This window comes from Pelodiscus sinensis, chromosome 5, assembly GCF_052426305.1.
Source record: "Pelodiscus sinensis isolate ZL-2025 chromosome 5, ASM5242630v1, whole genome shotgun sequence".
Lineage (NCBI taxonomy): Eukaryota > Metazoa > Chordata > Testudines > Trionychidae > Pelodiscus > Pelodiscus sinensis.
The window spans coordinates 87,579,934-87,605,363 of NC_143056.1; the positions used below are offsets into that span (position 1 = coordinate 87,579,934).

Below are 25,430 nucleotides of genomic sequence, written 5' to 3' on the forward strand. Positions count from 1 at the left end.
AGCAACCCAGCAGCACCCCAGCTGCTCTGCCCCAGGCGTCCCCAAGTCAGCCGCTGCTGAAACTGACCAGCGCTGACTACAGGAAGCCCGAGGCAGAGTTGCTCTGCCCCAGGCTTCCTGGAATCAGTGCTCATCAGTTTCAGCAGCAGCTGACTTGGGGAAGGCTTGGGGTTCTTAAGTTGAATCTGTATGTAAGTCAGAACTGGCAGTCAGTTTCAGCAGCGGCTGAATCTGGACACCAGTTCCGACTTACATACAGATTCAACTTAAGAACAAACCTACAGTCCCTATCTTGTACGTAACCCGGGGACTGCCTGTATATGCAGGGAACTGTACATACTGGCTCCCTCGCCTGACCCTTCCCCCTCACTGCCTCCCCTGACACAGAGGCAGCAACACAGGGGAGGGGGGACCCTGTGTGTACCTGTGAAGTTACACGATGAAAGTTACACGAACGGTGTAATGGTGAAGATTAACTGTTTACACTACCACATCACTAGTACATGAAATGCAGATATAGGACTAGTGAAATGTAGATGCCCAGCCTACTTTGCAGAGTGGATTAAAACAAAATTTAAAAAAAAACAATGTTTCCTTCAACTCCCCTCTGAAGTGCATTTAAATAATAATAATAATCAGGGCTTGCCAGCCGCGCAGAACCACACACTGCGCAGGCACAGAACGTACTGCGCATGCGCTGACCGCGCTGGGCTAAAATCTCACCATAGGCGAGTAGATTACATTAATTGTCGAGCCCTGATAATAATAATAATAATAATTTTCTTTTTAAAAATAACCCTATGTAAAGTGAAATCTGAATACAGCTGTGTTAAGGCCTGAACTTCTTATAATCTCTTAACATTTTAATAAAAAAATATGCTGAATCCATAAGCCTCTAACAAAAAATTCAAGGCTGCTTTTCTCCTTAACGAAAGACCCACAAGGAAATATTTTGAGGTCAAGCTTTATGGCAAAACAGGTTAGTCTAAATAACTTGGAAGACTTATTTTCAAACACCACAGATGAGCAGGAACTTTAGTTCCAATCACTTTTAACAAAGGCATATTTGAAAATTCTCGCGTTGATCTGAAATGATCAACCTGAGAATAAATGTCAATTTATTTCACTAACAGACAATCCCTGTTTTAGAAATCATTTAGTTGTAAAAGTGTGAAACATATTTTGATAAGAGTTTTGCATCCAAAACACTTAAAGTTGTCTTGCTTAATAAATGTTATATGCCATTTTGTGTTTAATTAAGTTTCAGTTACTGTCCTAATTCAGCTTGACATGAATTATGAGCAAAATCATATCCATTTTGAAGAGTTTGTTTGTTGATTTGTTTGTACAAAATGAAGTCATACTTCACAATTACCTACAGATATCACATTTTGCATAAACAATTCTGCCACAAACTGAATGCACTACTTTTTACATCGGAATATGCTGGAGGAAAGGTTTAAATTATTATTCTCATTTTTTATTGAAAAGACATGACTCTTATAATTAGCGTTCATAAAAAATATTTGCCAACAAAATTAAAATCGAGTCACGTATTCAACTGTCATTTTAGTGCAAAGAAAATTTTTACTGTTATAAATCACAAAATAATTCAAATTAGTTACGGAAAGAGTTATGGAAGCTTCACGAGTTTCTGATTCAAACTGTTCTTTTACTTCCCTTTTGCAAGAACACCAATAAAAAATACTATTACATATATTTAGCTTCTTGAACTTTCCTATTATTGTAATCTATGCAAAATGACTTTGCCCAGTCATTGACATGCCTCTCACCTGCTAGTTGTAAATACATAATGTATTATTCACCATTTTTAACATACTATATATACACCAATCAATAGAAATCTGAAAATATTAGGCTATATAAATCACACAAATATATATAGTTACACTATACCTTTCTAGGTAGCAAAAAGATGTATCAAATCCAGCATAAACTAACTGAAAATGTCTGCAAAAGCATTACTAGTAAAAAGTCCCGTTTCTCCCCCCCCCCCACCCGGTGAAAACTGTCACAATTTTTTAAATAGAAAATATTGTTTAAGTGCTCAAAAAAATGTCTTTATGAAGGACATTATTCAAATGTGCAGCCAACCAAAGCAATCCAAAAGGTAATTAAGCCAGCATGGCCCAAGGGATAAAGTGCCCCAGTCAACTAATTACCCCACTTTTTTCAATCTCTTTTATTGAAGTTTCATGAACACCAGGATTTTTGACAAGGCGAAGAGATACTTGACTGAACAATCTAAAAAAAAAAATCAGGATTTTCATCTAAGTCAGAAGCTCTGGGTCAGACTTAGGTGTTCATCAAAGCAGCAACTGTTATGCTGAAGACTTGTTCTTTAACAAAATTACCCTTCTTCTGTAAAAGATCTTGATTCAACAAATTCTCCTAGATTAGCTAACTCAGAGGTTCCCAAACTTTTTAGCCTCACGCCCCATTTTTGATTTTTGAGAGACCCTCACGCCCACCCCACCCACAAAAAAAGCAGCAAAACAAGGGGTGGGATTGATGGGGATGTGTGGCTGGGTCACCTTGCACCCCCTCCTGGAATTTCTTCACGGCCCCTCTGTTTGGGAACCCATGAGCTAACTTCACATACACAACCTTAGCCCTTAATTTCACATAGAAAATTAATGAGGTATGTGATAAAGGTGGCGTTCTACTCTTAAATCATATCAGGCAGCTTCTATGTATTACAAAGAATGAGAACAGAAACCGTAAATCATTCCTTCAGCTAGCTATGGGACATAAGTGTTCAACTATAGTCAAAGTTAATTTATTTCACCTGGTTAATTAGCTAATTTATATCATGCAAGAGAAAAAAACCTAAATTACCACTATACACAAGTAATACAGTTTGTATTTAAGACCGAACAGTTCAAAAGTTATGGGACTCAAATGAGGAGCCAAGTTTTAACTGATGCCAGATTTTCCTAAAACTCCCCCAAAATTTCAAGTTGAATTCAGAGATTATGTGCTGAACTTTTGGTCATTATACTGTTTTTCATATATATATGGCTCAACTCCTGGTTTAGGCATGAAACAAAACAATCTTAATTATGGCACTTCTACGGACACATATTTAACAGTACTATTGAATAAAGTCTATTTTCACCAGAATACACTAACAATTGTGAACCCAAAAAAGCAAAAAACACTAACACACAAAACATATCCTTGTAGCTATCTTTTCAACCATCCATATAGCTGAATCCACATCTCAGTTATTGTTAAATTTGAATTCATATTTAAAAAACAAGCATTAACAGTCTGCTAAAATTTGTTCAAGTTGTGATTTTTACCAGTTGATCTTGATTAAGGCGCTCTCCTTTGTTCATTCGATCCTGGTAATCATCAAGTTTGCCCTAGTGGAGAAAAAAAAGTTTTTATGATTTGTGTACTACAAGTCCAAGAGTGAAGCTCAATAAAAGTGAGATCAAGTTATATTACTGATAGCGTCTACATATTTTGTTAGTCTTTAAAGTGCTACTAGACTATTTGTTTAAGTTTTTCCTGTTAAAGACTAACTCGGCTACCCCTCTGAAGCTTTTGTTTCTCCAGTATTAGCCACAACACCTATTCTGTCTGAAATTATACTGTAACATGAGGTGAAAACTGACATGATTAGAAACTTTAAATGCAAATATCTGAACTCATTTTATATTTTAAAATATGCTGTTACAAGGAGGAAATATTTTAATCTCACTTATTCTGTTACAGGCAGTCCCCGGGTTACGTACAAGATAGGGACTGTAGGTTTGTTCTTAAGTTGAATCTGTATGTAAGTCGGAACTGGCGTCCAGATTCAGCCGCTGCTGAAACTGACCGCCAGTTCTGACTCACATACAGATTCAACTTAAGAACCCCAAGCTTCCCCAAGTCAGCTACTGCTGAAACTGATCAGCTGCTGATTCCAGGAAGCCCGGGGCAGAGCAACTCTGCCTCGGGCTTCCTGTAGTCAGCGCTGGTCAGCTTCAGCAACGGCTGACTTGGGGACACCTGGGGCAGAGCAGCTGGGGTGCTGCTGGGTTGCTCCAGTAGTGCGGCTCCTTGGCGCTACTGGACCAACCCAGCAGCAGCCCAGCTGCTCTGCCCCAGGGGTCCTGATTCAGCCGCTGCTGAAACTGACCAGCAGCGGCTGAATCAGGATGCCTGGGGCAGAGGGCTGGGGTGCTGCCGGGTTGGTCCAGTAGTGCCCAGAGCGGCGCTGCAGGACCAACCGGCAGCGCCCCAGCTGCTCTGCCCCAGGGTCCACAACAAAAGCCTGGTCTGCTGGGGGGGGGGGGGCGGGCACACTAGCTGCGCCCCTCCCCCCCAGCAGACCAGGGACACGGGGAGCAAAGTCGCAGCGGCGGGGTGCCTCGCCTCTGAGGCTTTGCTCTGGCGCGGGACCCGCTTTGCTCCCGGTGCCCCTGGTCTGCTGGAGACGGTCCCCAGCAGACCAGGGGCACCACGAGCAAACCCGCAGCCGTGGCGGGGTCCCGCGCTTCTGAGGCTTTGCCAGAGCAAAGCCTCAGAAGCGCGGGACCCCGCCACGGCTGCGGGTTTGCTGCTTTGCTCCCGATGCCCCTGGTCTGCTGGAGACGGTCCCCAGCAGACCAGGGGCACCGGGAGCAGCTTTTCTCGCCCCGGAGGTCAAGGTGGCTGACTGCTGCCTGTGAGCTCTGGGGCGAGAAAGCCCCGTTCGTAAGTGCGGATCCGACATAAGTCGGATCCGCGTAAGTCGGTGACTGCGTGTACTACAGTGCACATCTTAGTGACCTTTATTGCAACAACAGAAAGGTTTTTTGCATCAGCATTGAAGATGACCTACGAAGAAACCTAGATAGGTTTGTGTACCCTGTTTAATTCCATGCTGCATAAAGACAACTTCAAGCTCTCTCATAGTAACTGTAGGGCCTATCTGCTCTGAAAGAACAAGAAACAGAGAAATCCAGCTCACGTGCCAATGAAGTGATATCTGATTAACTGTGGTGGGGACACATTTTTACTTATGCGATTTAAACTTTTTTTTTTTTTTTTTTTTTTTGGAAGCTAACACTCATTTTCCTAATATTTCCCAGGAAAGCTTTTCAGGATTCAAAACCTACCCCCTCCAGTTATGGGCTGAAAAAACTGTCAATCCATATGAGACTCTATGAAGTCTTCCAGAAAAACCAGGAAGTATCAGACCATACTTATAATTCCTCAAATTTAATGTAGGACAACTCTATACATCAAAGACAAGAAGAGCGTGCACACATTTTCATTTGCTGGTAACTTAAGAGTTAAGTCAGATAGGCAAATCTCTTCCGATTTTCAAGCATCACCTATAGCACAAGTACAAAAGCCACAAGTTCAGTGCAAGTCAACTCCCTCTTACCTCCACAAATCCCAATGTCAAGAAAACATTTCAGCAGATGAAGAAACAAATGCCATTACTAGATGCACAGAAGTGGCTGCCCACAAGAAGTGGGAAACCGCTCCAACACAAGAATGGTTGCTTTGTGTTGCTTTAACCGAAATGAGTGAGGCAGCAAGTTCAGTCCTGAACTAAAAATCTTATGCACTGCATTCAGTGGTCAGGGACGCGATTCCAAACAAAATGAAGATTCCAGAACCAAGCTTAGTGATGTCAAACTAATATTCTTAAAAAGAAAAAGTTATGGGTAATTACGTAACCGCTGTAACTTATATCACAACTATTTTTGTAAACCAAGTGCTTTCTAAATGATAAATGTCATGTAAAAAACATTTTTCAATAAAGAAATGCCTATTTTGTCAAAAAGGCTATGACAACACTAACCTATGGACTGCTTTGTTATTTCTAGGGATGTTAAAAGGAGTGCCGGTATGTCCCAGGATGGGCCAGCAGCTGTGTGTAGCCACATAACAGCTTACACAACTACATTTTTATATCCCTAGTTATTTCTATTATCTTTATTTTAATACTTTATTTTATGTATTCTCTTTTCATGTTTAAAGTTCGATGTATTTATAATAGTTCTTTCAAAGTAGTCAAATGACGTTTATACATTCATTAATGTGATGACAATATTGTAGGATTTGAAATGCATCACCATGCTTCAATGCACACACACAACATTTCTTTTCCAGGGCATGTATGAGGTATTAGCGAAATCAGCTTACTTGGGGTCAAAGTTAAGGTTTGTGCATTGTAGAAAAGGCAGTATGTAAATTGTAACCTGTATATTGTAAGATGTTAAGAAAAACTGTATAACACATATCCTATTATAAGATATGATATGATATTACAAACCAAAAGAATGTATACTGGAATACAGAAGACACACAGAAACTTAGACACCTGAATTGAAGCTTTGCCTAGACTGCTCCTTTGGAACTTGGGAGCTTTTTAAATTTGAGGAGAGGAAAAAAGGGGATTAGAGAGATGGATTGCTATCAGGAAGAGAAGCACTTTCCAGGCTCTTAAAAGATTAGGCTTTCTTTTTTGCAAATAACCCACAAAATGGTTATTGAAAACTACTGTTACAGTTATGTTATTTTTATTTCTAGTTAAATAAAAGTTTAGTAATGTTTTCAAACTCTGAAGTCAGAGGCAGACTCCATCAATTGGTGGAGTTTTGATGAGATCTGCAGGGCTCCTGAAACAGAATTATGAAAGCCGGCCAGGATCACCAGATAAGATTTCAGAATTTAACAAATTTTGTACCAAATCATGACAGTTGCAATGTTTAAGTATTAGTCCAGACCTAAGTTCCCGCAACACTGTGCAGTAGCACAGCTGCCTACTTAGTGCCCCACAGGCACTCAAGGAACCCATCCAGGGTCCTGCTACAGAGTCGAGCCATCCTTCCTCCCCCCAGCTCCAACGCAGCCCAGTCTCCAATCTGCTGTGGCGGGGAGAGGTGGGTCATGAATGGAATACTAGCTCAGACCTGTCATCACCAGCCCGCTCCTCCCCCAACTCCAGCCCCAAATCTGCCACAGCAGGGAGAGGTGACTCTACCCACTTAAGATGTTAAGAGGCAGGCAATCCACTAATCGTGTAGTCAATCCATTTTTTATCAACTACAAGATTAGTCGATAAGGGAAGGCTTCCTCAGTTCTGGCTTGCACCGGGGTCCTGGAGCTCTGCAGTTTAAATGCAGTAAGAGCCGGGCGTACAGACAGCCCAGCTCTTACTACATTTAAAATGCAGAGCCGCAGGGGGGTAGGTCCCGGACCCACCATGAGCCAGAATTGCTCAGTCCCAGCAGCCCAGCCTGGTCTGTCGCAGACAGGAGCTGCTTTGCGGCAGCCTCCCCTGCCCCTTCCCCCCAGCCAAGCACTGCTGCCTCTGATAGAAGCAGCAGCACTGGCGGACAGAGGGGGCAGGTGGCAACGCAGAGACGGTGCTGGGCGGGGGGAGCCAACAAAGCCGACTCCTGCCCCGCCTCCAATTGCTGCCTTTAATACAGAAGAAGCAAGAAGAGGGGAGTGAGCAGTCAACTCAACTAAGAGATAAGCCTAGGCTTATCAGGTAGTTGATGCCTCACTTTTATTCCCATTCCCCACCAGCCACACCCCAGAGTCCACACACCTTTACGCTGGAACCCTCAGCCCCATCCTCATTAATTTTTTTATGTGCACCAATATGAAGGTGATTTGTCACACCACCTTCATAATGGTGCACATCAAATTCAGTCCACACAGGGATAGCAAAAATTAGAGGAAATACTACTCCAGACTGCACAGTGCAGCTCAGGAGAGTAAACCACAGTGCCCAGAAGTGCAGCCTTGATGTAACTTTGAGCTATTATAGGAAAGCCACAGCAAGATACCCTCCCTTGGGAGCAGAAAGGATTGCACAGGATCTTCCCATGGTCAGCTATGCTGACTTCACAGCCAATCTACTTATATTATGAGCACCAAAGGAGCTGACGTTTTTAACTACTGGTTTTTCTTCAAACTTGGGTTCTTCACATAACTTGGCAGTTATACTTTTTACTAGGGGTGTAAAAACCTGTATAATCAGTTAAACAGTTAAATGTTATGTTTAATCAGTGAAGCACTTAAACAGAAGATGGACAGGGGGCCCGCTGGGCTGGAATGGCTCCCCACTGCAGGCAGGGGCTCCTCTGGCCAGGCTGGAGTTCTCTCCAACCGCTCACAGTGCACTGGGCCTGGCTGGTTAATCATTCACACTCGAACTTTTTACTTGTCAATACTTTTTTTCTTTAAATCAAGTTTTAGATTGTTAAAGAGTTTCTTTCCTCCATCTCTTCCCCGCTCCAAAAACATTTTTTTCCCTTGGGAATACGAACTAACTGGTAAGTGGTATGCAGGAAGCTAACAACATGAAACTGACAATACATCATCATAATATGAATAATCAACATGAAAGATTCTGAATTTAGCTGAAATGGAAATTCTGATCTGTAGCATGAAGAAACAGGAAGCAAAACTTAACAGTAACATCTACTTCCTGAGCAAATACTAGAATCAAAGCATCATCCCTGGTAACCATCTATAACTAAGGCCCTACAAAATTCACAGCTGTGAAAAATGCTTCACCAACCATGACATCTAGCTATTTTAAGAGAGGGAGGGCAACACACCTAGGGACTCTGCAGGCTCTAACTTCCACAGGATAAGGGCAGGAAGCACATTCCTATAGCCAGGGCAAGTTCCCAGAGATGGGTCTGACCTAACCCTTCGGAGCATCCAGTGCAGAAGAGGAAGTCCTATCTCTCCCCAGATTGGTCCTTCCTCACTCCAGACACCAGCACTCACAGATTAAAGGGACACTGGGTTGGCTGCGTGTGTTGGGGGAGTTACCACAGCACCTCCCAACCACAATTTGACAGTCACTCTCATAAAAGCTGGCCCTGCTCCCTCAAAAGTAATCAACCACATATCACACAACCTTCTGTGCTGCTACTGGTGGCAGTGTTACTTTCAGAGCTGGGCAACTGTCCAGCTTCCCTGCTCTGAACCAGAAGCAGTGCAGAAGTAAAGATGGCAATACCACAACCCCCTCCCAACCTCTTTTTGGGCCTGGACCTCTGTGGTTTCAACATCCTAAAATTTCAGGCTCAGCATGGACCAGTCTACACAGGAGAGCCATTTCCTGGACACCATGGTGCAAATAAGTGACGGTCACATCAACACCATCCTATACCGAAAACCTACCGACTTCTATGCTTACCTGCATGCCTCCAGCTGCCATCCCAGACACACCACACGATCCATTGTTTACAGCCAAGCACTGAGGTACAACCGCATATGCTCCAACCCCTCAGACAGAGACCTACACCTACAAGATCTTCAACAAGCATTCTGTAAACTATGATACCCACACAAGGAAGTGAGGAGACAGATTGACAGAGCCAGACATGTACCCAGAAGCCTCCTGCTACGGGACAAGCCCAAGAAAGAAAACAACAGAACACCACTGGCCATCATCTAGAGTCCTCAGCTAAAACCTCTCCAACGCATCATTAGTGATCTACAACCCATCCTGGACAACGATCCCTCGCTTTCACAGGCCTTGGGAGGCAGGCCGGTCCTTGCCCACAGACAACCCGCCAACCTGAAGCATATTCTCACCAGCAACTACACACCGCACCATAATAACTAACTCAGGAACCAATCCATGCAACCAACCTCGGTGCCAACTCTGCCCACATATATACACCAGCAACACCATCACAGGACCTAACCAGATCAGCCATACTGTCACTGGTTCATTCTCCTGCACATCTACTAATGTAATATATGCCATCATGTGCCAACAATGCCCCACTGCTATATACATTGGCCAAACCGGACAGTCCCTATGTAAAAGAATCAGTGGACACAAATCAGATATTAGGAATGGCAACATACAAAAACCTGTAGGGGAACACTTCAATCTCCCTGGACACACAATTGCAGATCTAAAGGTAGCCATCCTGCAGCAAAAAAACTTCAGGACCAGACTTCAAAGAGAAACTGCTGAGCTACAGTTCATCTTCAAGTTTGACACAATCAACTCAGGATTAAACAAAGACTGTGAATGGCTCCATAACTACAAAAGCAGCTTCTCATCTCTTGGAATTCACACCTCCAGATCAGCTACTAGAAGTGGGCCTCATCCTCCCTGACTGGATCCCCACCTTGTCATCTCTAGCCTAATTCTGGCCTGCATATTTATACCTGCCTCTGGAAATTTCCACTATATGCATCTGACGAAGTGGGTCTTTGCCCACAAAAGCTTACGCGCCAACACTTCAGTTATTCTATAAAGTGCCACAGGACTCCTCGCCGCTTTTGCAGGACTGATAACCATAATACCAAAGAGATCACCACAAAGATCATAACATTCAATTTTCTATTGTGGGATAATCACTGCAAAGTTACAAATCTATTTATCTTGAAGAGCAGAGATTTTTTGTTTTAATCGCCAGTCACTTTACTCTGAAAATCGGGAAGTCATATCTTGAGAATAAATGTTAATACAACACAAAACTATTTTAGTCACTTAAATTTCAGGGATTTTTTGTATGAATCAAAATACATTTCTGAAACGTTAGTGCCAAAAGAATAAATTTTCAGTAAATGTTGCCCCCTTTCATATTTTGTCACTAAACCTACTAAAGGTTGAAATTCTGTAATCTAGATTTCCCTAGTCCACTAACACCTGTGGTCCAGCATCATCAGTACTCAGGGACTGGAGCACTCATGGGTAAAAAGCAATGGGCTGGGACCAGCAGCTCTGCTGGACTAGGGAAGAGGGGAGCCGTAGGGATGGCAAAAAGCTTTCAGACATTTCCTATGCCAAGATGAAGACAAAGAAAGGCTGCTTTGCCCTCCGTAATGCAGCAGAGGAGCACTAACTAAATGTACATCACCACTAATAGGATTCTAAACTGAGTAAGTATTCCTTTGTAGTTTTAGATACAGAAGGTCACCTACTGCATTAGGCTGAGCTACTAATAGAAAAGTACCTATCAGCAAGAAGTGCTGTAAAATAATAGCAGTTAAGAAATTTTTGCTTAGCAGCCCAACAGTAGTACCACAGCAAAAAGACATTTTACTGATTTTTCTGTGTTCTCTTACAGAACATGTGTTCTGAACTATTAAAAAGCACAAACAGCAGAAAAATATAAGCTGTAAATGGGTGACCTAGTAAACAGGTCACAAGACACTGAGTCAGCAGATCCCAGTTTTAGTCCTCACTCGGACATCAACTCATGGTGACCCTGTGAGAGGTGATGTAAAGCTTGGATGATCAAAGGACTAAACTGAACCATGTGCCAAAAATGGATGTTTGGGACTGTACCTATAAAATGGATTTTCTAGAAATATCTCTAGGGAGGTGAATGAAAAGTCTGATTATGCCAACCTCAGCCTTTTGAAGGTACACCCTAAGAAACCTGTTATACAAAGTCAAAGGCCAAAGGCTTATAAAGGAAAGACTCAACTATTTATAGTGGTTCTGGTTCTGAATCTAGAACTATTGCTACAGGGAAAACTTCATTGTGGGACTTGAAGGACTGACATCGACCAGAGACTGAGGCTGGAGTAACCTCTTGTAAGCTTTTAACCAAGCATGCAGGTCTATTTTTTTCCTGGAATACTTTCACCTTATGCGTAAATATACTTACTTAGGAAGATCTGTGTGGTAATGTGGAACTGCTGGCAATTAAAGCTTTGTGTAGCCTTCAGAGAAAGCAAAGTGCAGATGCTGGCCAGTTTAGGCAGTCTGGCTTGCAGTGGAGGTGTAAGCAGGGAATTACAGTGTTTTCAGGAGAGACACACAGTCCAAGAAAGATGAAAGTTAAGGAACAAGGAGCCTACCATTTGTATCTTGGTGGATCACAAAGGGGAAATACAAGTGCAGTTTTCCCTGAACTGTGACAGTGATGCTCGACAAAGTCTGTTTTAATATAGATTTATTGGTAAATACCTATAATATTTAATTTTCATTCTAAACCATCACTCTCTTTGGATTGCCTTTTAACTTTTCTTAAATTCCTTTTTGGACTAGTTTTCCATGCTCCATCTTGACCCAAAAGATGTTTAATTTTTTAAGTAAAACTAGCTTAGTTTTTTTATGAGTTATACGTGTCTGGATTTTTTTCCCTGTTATTCAGATAGATGAAGGCAGAATATTTAAAGATTGGTTTGTTACACAGTCCTCATACAAAAGGAAAAACTTGTCTTTGAAATAGTTTATGAATACATGAAAATATCATTCATGTGCTTTAGAATGTTCCCCACTGATTCCTCAAGTATGTGTCATTTTAGTGATCTAACAGGACAAAGGCATATCGAAAGTGACTACAAAGCACTTCCCTCCCCACATTTCTTAAACAAAAAACCCAGGACAATTAAATGCAAAAAATAGTCAAGTGAAATTAAGGTTGAAACTGAGCATTTAAAACTTCAGAAACTCCAAGTTTTCCCCCACATAACACATAGGATTATCTATTATTGTTTTCCTTGTTCACAAAAATAGTTTAACACTATTTAATTTATACTCTAAAAATAAATAGGACATGGAATGGGATCACATTAATAGTGTGGTAACATTTTTATCTTTTGGATTGATAATGTGATCATGAATTTTCAGCTTCAATACTACACTAATATAAATATCCTTCTCTCTTATTCAGAAACTGTACAATTGAGGATTTTCTCAATGTACTATATTTGAAAATTTAAGTGAGATCTTATATTAACCTGAATGTCAAGCACTTAACACAGCTTAATAAAGAATATCAAAGACTTGAAAGTGATACTAAGATGAATGTTTATCCTCTATTATCTGTAAAAATCTCATGCTTTATTTGAACTGGTTTTTAAGAACGTTATTTGTTCACTCCATTAACAGGTAGTATCTAATATCTTAGGCAAATAAAATCACTCCTGAATATACAAGGCAATACATGTATACATCTTAATGATTCAGGTGATTTACCTACTAATGCCTATTTATCTAACTGGGAATTAGTCAATTTAATTTGTGTGTCAGTGATTGAATGTACCTAAATCTTTTATAAGTCTTCCTAGTGGATGAATGCCCTATTGCTAGCATATTTCAGTGCAGAAATATTAATACAATGCATTGGAATTTAAATACTGTCGTCAATATGCTTCCGTAGACTCCTATGCATACAATCAAGCCAATATCATCGGCACTTTTGTTTTACTACTCTACTTGATTTCTCTAGCAATAGGCAGGCGTGTGTACGCTGACAAGGATATGCAGAAGTCTTTTAGGGGGCACATCAGCTTATCTAGATTATGGATGTAAAAAAACGTTTAAAAATGTAACCACTTAACTAAAAATCCTAGTGGCTAGAGCCCACAGCAAAGCCTCCCCAGGAGTAGGTCAGCAACCCCTGCTGGCCCTGCTCCAGGGAGGCTTCCCTACATGCTCTACAGCAGAGGTGGCTAAACTGCAGCTCGTATGTGGCTCTTCACTCCTAAAGGTAATTACAAATGGCCCCCAGCTTCCTGTGCTCACCAGGTGCAGGGGAGCCATCCGGCGCAGCAAGATGGTGTCGGCCGGCGGGAGCCTGATGTGGTCAAAAAGCCTGACCCGTGGATTTTAAAGGGGCAGCGTGGTTTTTGTTTGTTTCTCTCAACAATTCTGGTGTGGGTCTTCACATTTTTTCCACCGCTGCTTCAGCGCTCTTCATTTAACGGATTGGCCACCCCTGCTCTACGGTATAAAAGTTATGCTATATAGTATAAAAGAAAAGCTGGCTCCCAGGAAGCCAGTGTGTAAACATAACAGAAACCAATAAGCTGAGGCTTATCAGCTAACTGTTTAAAGTCCCTAATGAAGATATTTGCCTATAACAGGCTACATAAAAATCACTAGCAAAATCAGTATAAACTTAAATTTCATACAATTACTTGTTTATAGTGCCCTATATACTATTCACCGAAATGTGAGTACAGTATTGTATAATATAGTAAAAAGAGCAAGTAAGCAACATTTCAGTAATAGCATGCTGTGACCCTTTTGTATTTTTATGTATGCCTTTTTAAGTAGTTCTTAAGTGAAGCTTGGCAGTATGCAAGAGAAATTAAGAGTCCTGAAAAGGATACAGCAGTCTAGAAAGGTTGAAAGTCACTGCCTTGGGGCACGTCTATACTACAAAATCAAGCTGGCCTACAGCCACCACAGTAATTAATTTCATTTTTAATATCTATACCAAGCCTGCGCAAAATACGGCCCACAGGCAGGATCCAGCCTGCCAAGCCACTGGAGGCAGCAGGGAGCCCCAGGCAGGCTCCATAGCTTGCACCACAGTCCTGCACAACATGGAGAAACTAGGCTCCATTTAGGTTTTGAAACGGGGGAGGAGGGTTAGGAGATGTCCCGCCCCCAAAACATTCCCATTGACTGGTATCTGGCAGAAACCAGCCAATGGGAGCTGCTTGTTGGAATAACAGGCAGCTAAGAATAACCACGCCCCCTCTCCTCAGCTCAGGTATTCATGAAGCACATGGCCAGTCAGGCAAACATTTTAAGCTCTGCAGGCAGGCAGGCAAATTTGGCAGCTGACAAGTCTCTTGGCCACAGCCTGCTTCTGGAACCCCAGCCCTTTCCTGCCCCAACTCTCTGCTCCCCCACTCAACATATCCAAACCTTCTGTCCCACTCTTACACCCATACCCCCTCCCAGATCTGGCACCCCTATTTCCTGCCCCAGATCACAATCCCCTTCTATCCTAGGCCATATTCTAAACCCCTGCACTCCAGTCGCCTGTCCTAGGTCACAACCACCTGCTTCATCCCAACTCCCTCCCAAATTCCAGTCTCCCTGCTGCACCCCAGTCCCTTCCCCCAACCTCCATCCCAGACCCCACATCTCCTCCATTAATATCATGGAGAAGTGCGGCCATCGACCACTTCCCAAATGTTGGAGCGGCCCCCTCTGTCAAAAATTATTGCTCACCCCTGATCTATGCCATGCTCCTTCTGTTAACAGTGCACATCCTCACCAGAAGGGCTTGCACGGATTTAACTGACAGCATGGTACATGTTGAAAGCTAGAGGCATTGAAAGCTAGAGCACCACTGCCGCTGTCAGCTGCAGGGTGGCAACAGGGAATGTAAACTACTCAGTGTTTTTACAGGCACGGCATGAATTTATGCATTTCACCTTTCACGGAATTGAAGTTACTAAGCTGCAGTAGTGGACAACTTACATTGGTGGGAGGGACATTTTGGTGCAGACACTTTCAGTTAGGTAGATGAATAGCAGATTACATTGACCTACCTCTGTAATGTAGACCACGCCTTAGTGGGTTTTATTGATCTGAACTACCTTTGTTCATTATGAAAGTATAATCTTAATTGGCTTTCGCAGGCCTTTAAATACATCTATTTAGTCTAGCAAAAGGACAGTCATCTGAACCTTATTCTAGAGTTCACACATAAATGTGATATTTTAAGAGTCTTTTGTGTTAGACATAAACTAAAGTAAAATATTAATGTAATCGAACTTCATTTTAAATAACACGAGAGTTAAAACACTTACTCTGCTAAATAAATTTAAGCTAAACCAGTCTCCCTAGCTGCAGCACTAGCAAAATGGCTTGGGGGTAATTATGTAATTAATTATGTGTTTTCATTAGCAACTGGTAGTCACCAGAAAGGTTTACATTGAGCCAGGTGGTCCATTGGCCAAAAGAGCAGGTTGGGGGTAGGGTGTCTGGCCAGGAGGGAGGGTGCAGGAACAGACTGGGGGTAGGGTGTCTGGCCAGGGGCAGGGAGACTGGGGCAGGGAATGCCTGGGGCTAAAGTGGGGAGAAGGAGGGAGGGGTGGCTGAGGGGTTTCAGGAAGATGGGGCAGGGTGCCCATGGGATAGGCTATGGTCAAGGTGGTTGGGGGGGGGGGGGTCAGGGAAATGGAGGGGCAGAGAGCAGGGAGGCTGGGCGTGGTGCAGCAAGGTGGGGCTGGGTGGGTAGGATACCCCAACGTGTCCAGTCCTGCAGGGAATGGGGTCCCACAGAGGTCCAGTCCAGGGCACCCTTGGGAGCCAAGCTGCTGCTCGGCCCCTCCCCCCCAGCCCAAGTCCCCATGGCTGCAAAACAGTGTTCCCTCTAACATTTTCTATCCTTGGGCGGGTTGAATTTTCTTTTGGGCAAATTGAATTTTCTTATATGCATCATCATTATTGAGGTAGTGTGTCAATATACACCAATACAAACAAAATACATACACACCCCACATATACATATATTTTAAGCAGTCCATATGTGTGGAATAATATATATTAAAACAAGAGCCTTGTGACTAGTTGCTGTGCAGTACCCTTAGTGACCACAAAGGTACTGTACAAAGGTAAGGAGGAGAAAGAGTAGAAGCCCCAGAACAAAGTAATACATGGCTTCAGCGACTGTAAACATCTGCATGTTTCAAACAGCTTTCAAATAAATCCTGCAACATCTTAGGACTATTCACTATTTTTTAATATTTTTTTCAGCTACAGACTAACACAGCTACCCTCTGAAACTGCTATTGGTTTAAGAAAGAAAAGATTCTTTTAACACCTATATGCAAACTTTGTTTGAAATGTAATCATGAAAATGTCCTCCTAACACGCATGCGTACACACACACTCCAAATCAGCCTAACAGAGGACTGCAGTGAGTCAAACACCCTCAACTGCTTCCTGACACTACCTCACTTCACAGATGCCAACACTTACTCACTCCCTCTTTCCTCCATCTATCCCATGCAGTCAGCCCTTTACCTCCCCCTGACCAGCCTAGGAGGTTTGAAGAGACTGCTGGGTCTCTGCCTCTTCCTTTCTCTCCTCCAACAGAAAGGACTTTTCCCCAAGCCAATTAATTACAAGCCTCACTTCCTCCTCCCAGCCACTCATTCCCTGCTTATCTGCTGATTGTCTACCATTTCTAACACCTGGCAGGCAGTGAGTAACTGCTGTTTACAGAGGCTGGTCCCCACCGATCAGCTGATCTCTCTGCCTTCAGGGGGACATGAGACCCCTCAGCTAAATAGGAACTTTGGTGCAAAACCCCAAAGGGCCCCAAGTCCCCACCTTCCTCTTGTGTGTACAGAGTCCTCTGTCCCACCATCACATCCTCTCACTGCTTCCGAGTGGAGCAGCCCAACCTGCTGCGGGGGAAGGAAGGGGTGCCAGCTGCTCGTGCACCACTGGCACCCGGCCAAGCCCTATGCAGCCCAACTTGCTGCCTGCTCTGCAAGACCAACCAAGAGACACACTGCCCTAATCATGGTGACGATGCTGCTCCTCCACATGTAGCTCCACAGCCAGTGCGAGTGGGGGATGGAGGGTTGTTTGCTTTCTTCACCTCCCCACCTGCTGGATGGAGCTGGTGCTCCAGCCGCATGACTATGTGCCAACTGAGAGGCTGCAGTGCAGGCTCCAAACTGCATAGGGAAGAGGGAGGGAGTTCCCGCTGCATACCACCTGGGAGGTGGCTGCAGACCACCAGTGGTTCACGTACCACACTCTGAGAACCATTGCATTAGACTTTAGCCAAGCCAAATTAAGGTTGGCTTAAATCAAGAGAAGTGTCCATATAACCATTTGCACTCTATTAAGCAACCTGGTTTTAAAAATTCGATTTTTTTTTAAACTGGTTCAACTTTCTCAGGCAGACAAGGTCTAAACTATTCCCGTTTCTTAGTTTATAGAATATATTTTCAATACATCTTCTGTATTTTTAAACTAGGGATGTTAGTTAGCTAGCATGTAACTGAATGTCACCACATCAAATTTTAATGGTTACCTGACTGTTCAATAGTCCCCAAAGGTGGGCCAGTAGCCAGTCACTCCCGGCCCCACTTCTGGGGAGTCCCCTGCCATGCTGAGCTGCTACCTCTCTATCAGACGCAGCAGCCCCTGTCTGTGGGGGATCTGAGCCCTCCACGGACAGAGGATGCTCTATGGGATGCCCAAGAAGCCCCAGCCGCAGTGACCTCAAACTCCTGCATGGACAGGGGCTAGTGCTGCAGAGCAGCCTCTATCTGCAACAAGCCCAGGCTTGCAGCGGACAGAAACTGCTTCACAGCAGCCACCACCCAGCAGCCACCAGCTCGCGCTCCACTCCTACCCCACTGCCTCTGTATCAGACAAACTGAAAACGAGAATACTCAAACATAACTAGTAATTTACTATAAACACTAGGGATATGTTAGATAGTGATTAATTTAATAATGGTATTACCACATCAAATGTTAGTGGTCACATGATTACTCAATAGTCTCCAGGAGCAGGGCTAGCACCCAGTGCACTCATGGCCCCACTTCCAGAGAGCCCCCTCTCCCCTCCACGAAGGGAGCCAGTTTAAAAACCTGCTTCCCATGTAGACCAGCTCCCATCTGCTGCCTATGATACAGAGGGGGGCCCAAGCTTGCAGCGGACAGATGCTGCTCCATGGCAGCCTCCGCTACCCCTCACCACTGCCTCTGTGGGAAGCTGCCGTGTGGGGAGGGAAGCAGGGGACGGACGGACACAGGCAGCTCTATGGAGCTGGCTCCCCACACACATCTCCCGTCTGCGTCCTCCCTCCCTCCACACTGGTGCTTTTGATAGAGAAGCAGCAGTGCAGAAGGTATGGGGGGCAGACGGGAACTGATATGCGCGGGGAACTGGCTTGCAAGTTGGCTTTCCACTCGTACTGGCTCATTTCCCCTCCCCTCCCCCTGATCCTCCGCACTGCTGCCTCTATCTGAGGACCAGCAAGGGGGAACAGTGGGGGGCAGACTACTCTGCAAGATCTGGTGCTCCTGCGGAGCCGCCTCCGATAGAGGCAATGGGGGAGGAGGGAAATGTGTGTAGACAACAGGATGAACCTATAAACCTGGGCTTATAGGTTAATTGTATAGTTGACTACACATTGACATCGTTAATAAACCCCTCTAATAATGTTTCTAGCTTGATTTTCAACATATTTTGAACAAAGGCTATATTGGGATTCTAAAATAAATATTACTTGAGGTGAGCAATATCATTTTACTCTATAGAACCAACAAAAGGAAGCGAGAAATTAAAGCTCTCTGAGCCACAACATGCCATTTCTGATTTCTATAAAATTTCTCTCAATTGTACAGGTCACCAAATCAACAGTATTTTTACATTGTTCTTAGCTAACAAACATTCAAAACCTAACTCCATTGTCCTAGATCAGGGCAATGATCAAAATATGGGCAAAATATGATCTGTGGGCTGGATCCAGTCTGCCAAGCCTCAGGATCCGGCCCAGGAGTGCCTCAGCCAGCTCCCTGCCTGACCCGCTCCTACTTAGAACTCAGTGAAGCCAGGTGCTGTAGGGCCATGTGCTTCTGTGAATGCTAGAGCTGGAGGAAAGGGGCAGAGGCTTCTCACACTGCTCCCGCCTCCAGGAGCTCCCACTGGCCAGTTTCCAGCCAATAGCAGCTGCCTGTTTTCCCCTCCCCCCTCATCCCCTGGGCTCACATGGCCCCTGTGACTGCTGTGAGCTGTACAGGGGCATGGAACCTGCTGCGCTGATGGCTAGGAGCCACCCAGGTAAGGTCTCCCAGCCAGAGCCTGCCTCTGGCACCCCAGCCCTTCCCTCCCCCAACTTTCTGCCACCCTCCCACACTCTTACCCCATGTAACCCAAACCTTCTGCACCACTGCTCCAGCTCCCATACATCTTCCTAGACACTACATCCCCTCCTACACCCCTCCTCAGGTCACAACCCTCTCCCAGACCTTGAACCCAAATCTGCTATCTCTGGTCACAGCCCAAATTCCTGCACCCCGTCGAGCCCCAGGTTATAACCCCCTCCCAGACCATGGGGGTAGGAAACAAAGCCTTTGCACACCAAATCCAGCCCGCCAAGCCCTTTGATTTGGCCTGCATCCACTGTGCCACTCTCCCACCCGCAGGTGAACTGAAACCTAGGGATGGGAGCACATGAAGGCCCCTGGCCCCACCCCTACTGGGTCGGCCTGCGACCACTTCTGAATTCATTAAGTGGCCTCCCCTTCAAAAATTATTGCTCTGTCCTATATAAACACCTAAAATCGCTTTTAGTGAAAGCATTTAATCTTTCACATAATCAAAAGTTTTCATATTTAACATTTTTCATCTACTTGTCTTTAGACACTGCATAATTTCTGATCTTACCCTCCATATACAAAACAGCAAGACATCTTGAGAAATTCAGAAGATTCAAGATGTGCTTGTATAAATTACTTCAGTTAAAAAATAGCATGTAATCATAACAATACAGAAGCACAAATAAATACTGTACGTGTAGTCTTTGTCATTTCCTTACTTCTGATTACTCAGCCATACTATCTTCAGCACTTCAGAGAATATTAACACTTTTAATTTTTTTAAGACAAAAAAATCCAGTTTAATACAGGGGTGTAATCAACTTGTCGACTACCTGAGAAACCTAGGCTCATCGAATAGTCGAGTCACTCAACTGTATCAAAGGCAACTAAGGGCGGAGGAGAGCAGGAGCCAGTGCTCGGGGGAGGATAGGGGAAGTGAAGCAGGGGAAACAGCGCAAGTGGGGACTCAAGCAGTCCCCGCTCGCACTGGGTCTGACTGCTGCGCCTCAGCCTTTTAAATGTAGCAAGAACCTTGTGGGACTTTTGCTACATTTAAAAGGCAGAGGCACAGCCAGGATAAGGAGTGCCCCACCTCCCTTTATCGACTAATTGAGTAGCCAAAATTTAACATCCCTAGTTTAACAACTTGACTTGCCACTTTCAAGAATGATTTCTCCTATGCATATTATGAGGTCTGCCAGAGATAGCCTCACTTCAGCAAGTCTTCAGAGCTGTGCAGCTCTTCCCCCCCCCTTCACTCACTTTCAGCATGTGTACAGTACTAAACTAGATACGCCCATATGTTTTGACCTGAACTGTATACTTCGGGCGCAACAACAAAAAAGCAAGCAAAATATAGCACTAACATACACGATTTCTCAAGTCAAAAACAATTTACATCAGGACCATTCAAAGATTCCCATGGGGATATGCAAAGGTCTTCCAGGGGGTATATCAGTTCGCCCAAATATTTGCCTAATGTTAACAGTGCTTTTTATGTAGCTGTAAAGTCAGTACAAACTAAAATTTCATATTGTTTATACTGCTCTACATACAATACTGAAATGTAAGAACAGTATTTATATTCCGGTACATTTATTTTGTAATTACACAGTAAAAATTAATAAGTAAACAATTTTTTCAGCAATACTGTGCTGTGACACTTTTGTATTTTTATGTATGATTTTATATGCAAATAGATTTTAAATTAGGTGAAACATGGGGGAATATAGGACAAATCAGACTACTGAAAGGGGTACGGCAGTCTAGATTTGTTGGAAGCCACTGCATAAAAGTACTAGACCACCACTGGCATTTGTTAAAATGTAAATTAAGAAGTTTCTTCAAAACTTCAGAAACTGTTGTATTTGGACGTCAACAGGTAAAAGTGACCAGCAACAAAAAGGTTGCACTTGTGCAGTTGTTGTTTATGTTAGGGTAGGTGAACTGAAGAGCTTTGCCCCCTTTCCCATTACTCTTCCTAATTTTTTAACTGAAAATTCAGTAATTTGTATCCATCCTGGAAAACTAGCAGCTTTATGATGTTGCTTCACTTCCTTGATTTGTCTGAAGTTTTTTATTCACACCATTTACAATGCAATAAATTAGTCTAGAATACCAGAAGAAAGTTCTAAGAACTTGCTGAAAAATTCCACGCCTTCAGCTTTGTCTACAAATAAGGTTACACTGATTTAACTGTTTAGTATCACACCTTTGGTTACACAGCTATACATTGGTCTACAGACAAAGTATGAAAGAACTTCCCTGTCGCATTTTTAAATCATGTAAAAAGCCTTCCATCTCTTTAAACATTTAACATTCCTGCTACAAATTGAACCTCTCTAGTCCAGCGCTCTCCGGTACGGCATGATTTTAGTTAGCCAGATGGCCACTTATCATTAGGGATGTCAAAAAAAGCAGTTAATTAAGGTAACTACGTGACCATTCAAAATCGTAGTGGTTACACCTTGCAGGTTCCCCAGGAATGGGCTGGCAGTCAGTGTACGGCAGGAGCCTGCTCCCAGACCCACTCCCAGGGAGCTGGCTGCAATGCAGGCTCTGCAACATAAGCTTTATACTGCAGAGCCCACAGTACGGGGCAGCAGCTGGCTCCAAGGAGCTGGAACCTGGCTGCTGGAAGCCAGCTTTAAAGCCATGCTGCTCTCAGGGAGCCAGTGTGCCCTGGAAGCTGTTTTTTAAACCAGCTCCTGGTGCATACTGGCTTTCAGCCCTTGCTCTGGGACCTAGTGTAAAATCACGGTAACCAAGGAGCTCATACTTACCAATTAACCACGTAATGGTTACACTTATCATGGGGTGTAGCCAAGTTTCCGGAAATAACAAAGTTTGTTTACGGCCAGCAGTCCTGGCTCTCAATATCCTCCGTTATTCAGGTCTAATCTACCCTGCATGTCTTCTAAGAGCTCAGTGAGCAGTGGAAGCGTAGTTAATGTTGCTAAAAAACAATGATTTCCTGAGGTCCAGCAAATCTTTGGTTCAGCACCAGTCAAGTCCCAAGGGTGCTGGACTAGAGAAGTTCATCCTATAGCTCTTTAAAAAAAAGTGCACTCATGCACACAGACGTAAAACAGACAGTTTTTGGCCCCTTTGCAGGTCACCTTTTTCAACCTATACAAATTAATTCCTTCCCAACTAGTGTAGTCATATTTCAAGTTTTGTTTATTCACAATTTTTAACATAAAAAAAGCAGAATTGATATGTTAACCTTTCTGGAGATCAGAATTGGTATCATTCTGTGTTTTAACCTGTAAATAAACTGATTCCTCAAGTATACAACCAAAATTCCAGATCTTTTAGTGGGACAATAGCCTTTCAAAAAGTGTTTGCTATTGTTTCCTTTTATATTTACCCATTCATTTTTGTAGAACAGGACCACCGGCCTGTCACGTTTTATATGACACAGTGCATCATGTACCCAACTGGTACCACAAAAATAATAAGCAATCACAGCACCCTCTCACTCCTTACAGAACCCTGCCCCTTGAAGATGAATTGATATGCTCACAATGAACCCTGAGGAGTCAGGAAGAGGGCTGTTATGGAAAATCCCGGACTCTTTCGCATCTTCGCTATGTGACTCTACAGAGGAAGCCTCCAGAGGCTGGGAATCCGTGGTAGGGTGGCCGGATAGCTCCGGCTTTGTGCTGCCTGCTCACACAATGCTGACTGCCTCTCACCGCCGCCATGTTAGCTTCAGCCTCCATGTGCACAGCCCATGAGGGACGGAACCCCGATTAGTGAGCCCACCGCCCGCACCTAGCTAGCTCCATGTGCTTGGGGAAAGGGCCGCTACTCCATTCGTTCCCTCCCCCCGCAGAGGCCGAGCTCGCGAAGACCCCGGCCAAAGGAACAAAGGGCGGGGGAGGGGAGCTGTGGCCCTCCGGGATCTCATGAGGAGCGGAGACACCGGCCACCACAGGGAGAACGGGAAGGGGACAGTAGCGGCCCCTCCCGCCTACGACCGAGCGCGCCTAGACCCTCAGAGGGCCGCACGCCCCTGCGCTGAGCTTGGCGGACCAAAGGGCTGGACGCTTGGAAAGAGATTCCCCGGGCGAGGCGGCCGCTCTTCTGGAACCTTCCGGCGACAGCCTCTGCGGGCCCGTACCAGGAACGTCCCGAGCAGGCCCGCGGCAACTCCCTGGGGCCCCGGACGGCCCCGACAGCGAGACCAGAACCTCGCCCACCCGCCCAGCGGGGCACCGGCCGGTCAATCCTCGCCGCAGATTACAGGGAAAGGTGGATCCGCAGCCCGGCGCGAGCCTGAGGGCCAGGCCGCGGGGGAGCGGCTCCGGGCAGGGAAGGCAATCCGGAGCCAGAGGGGCCGATGAGGCCGGGAAGGGCTGGCGCCAGGGAAGCTGGAACACGGGCGCGGGGACGTGCGGTACCTTCTTCTTCTCCAGGTTGCGCAGCTTCTTGTCGATCACGCCCAGGATCTGCTTCATGGCCTCGGTCTGCACCGAGCTGGTGCTGCCACCCGCAGCCGCTACTGCCTGAGGGGGAGCTGCTGCCGGGGCGGCCTCGCTGCCCGCCGCCGCTGGCCCCACTTTGGCGCTGCTGCTCGCCATAGTGCTGTTAGTGGCCGAGGGCATCGCTGCAGGGGAGACAAGAGAGCGCGTTGAGGAGGGTGGCTGGACGGGCCGCCGGAGGGGACACGCGGGAGGGCGCGCGCGTGCGCGCACCCACCTTTCTCACCTCCCCCTGCCCCTGCCCGCGCAGAGCGCGCGCCGGGGCCGCACCTGCAGGCGCGTGCCCAACGATCTCGCCACTAAATCCACTCGGCTCTCTCCGCCTTGCCGACGAGGGCGCTCGGGCGAGTCACGTGACAAGCAGCCGCCTGGCGCCGCTCGCCCCAATCCCCCGTTCAACGGTCACTCGCGGAAACCTTCCCGAGCCAGGAGCCCTTCGCCCCCCCTCACCGTGTGTGTGTGAGAGAGAGCGAGTGTGTCCCAAGGGGAGGGGGCTCAGTGCGCTGCGCTCTCGCTGTAGGCAATGGCCGCCTCAAGCCACTCCGGCCCCGCCGCCTGCGCCGCTCCTGCTCCCTCTCTGCAGCGAGCTACTAAAGGAAGAGACGAGAGCGCGCGCGCGCCGGAGAGAGGCAGGGCAGGGGCCCGTGGTGCGAGCGGGCGATGGGTCCTCGACGGCGAGGAGCGCCTACCTAGAACGCCTGCGCCACTGGCCGCCCCGCCGCTCCTGGCGGGACGGCCCCGGGCTCAGGAGTGCGGCGCGTCCCCATGGGGCACCAAAAACCCCGCTTCCAAATCCCCAGGCCTTCCCCGGCCGGGTCCGTCGGGCGCCACCTGAAGCCGGCGCACAACGGGGAGAGCGGAGAGGCTCTTGGAAGGACCCCGCGGGAACGGGGTTGGGCGGGGCTACGGGACGTTTCCTCCTTAGGTTGACCTGCTGCCTCCGGCCTGAATGGCAGCGGGGCAGCCCCCGGCCTTGTCAACGGGGCTGGGTTGCGCGCCAGGCGCTGGGGTTCTGAGCCCCGTCCGCGCAACAGCGCTCGAACCCCGGCTGGGCCTGCTTGGTTCCGCTCGCGGGCCCGGGGGGAGGGGGCGCGCGCTGGGTCGTGGCTGCAGGGCGGGGGGAAGAGCCCTCTGGGGAGAGCCGTGGTCATAGGCAATAGAGCTAGAGGTGCAGGGGGAATCTACAGCTCCCCCTTAGATCCAGGCTTTACAGTTCGGTTCAATGGCTCTTGGCAGCCCACTGCACAAATTGTTCCAGCATCCCTAGCTGTGGTTGTGCTGAGAATTGCAACAAGTGATGCCTGGGGAGAGGCTGCCTGCAGCATGTGTGTGGCCCACTGTGTCCTAAGGCATAGAAACTAGGGGTGGAGTAGTCAATTGACCAATAAGCAAAAG

The 25,430-nt window shown here is 45.8% G+C and overlaps 1 protein-coding gene across 4 annotated transcripts in view; it reads right to left on the reverse strand.

Annotated features, from left to right (window-relative positions):
• CAPRIN1 (cell cycle associated protein 1) overlaps positions 1-24,648 on the reverse strand; it is a 78,408-nt gene extending 53,760 nt beyond the window's left edge. Inside the window, exons 1-3 of one of the 4 annotated variants that reach the window (XM_006127311.4) lie at positions 24,486-24,648; positions 23,955-24,160; positions 3,327-3,389 (exon numbers count right to left, since the gene is read on the reverse strand). In XM_006127311.4, the coding sequence (XP_006127373.1) occupies positions 3,327-3,389; positions 23,955-24,158 (267 nt within the window). In that variant the 5' untranslated portion in view covers positions 24,159-24,160; positions 24,486-24,648. The other 3 variants (XM_089778571.1, XM_025186790.3, XM_075927666.2) reach the window with 3 other exon arrangements.
• Between the last annotated feature and the right edge of the window lie 782 nt (positions 24,649-25,430).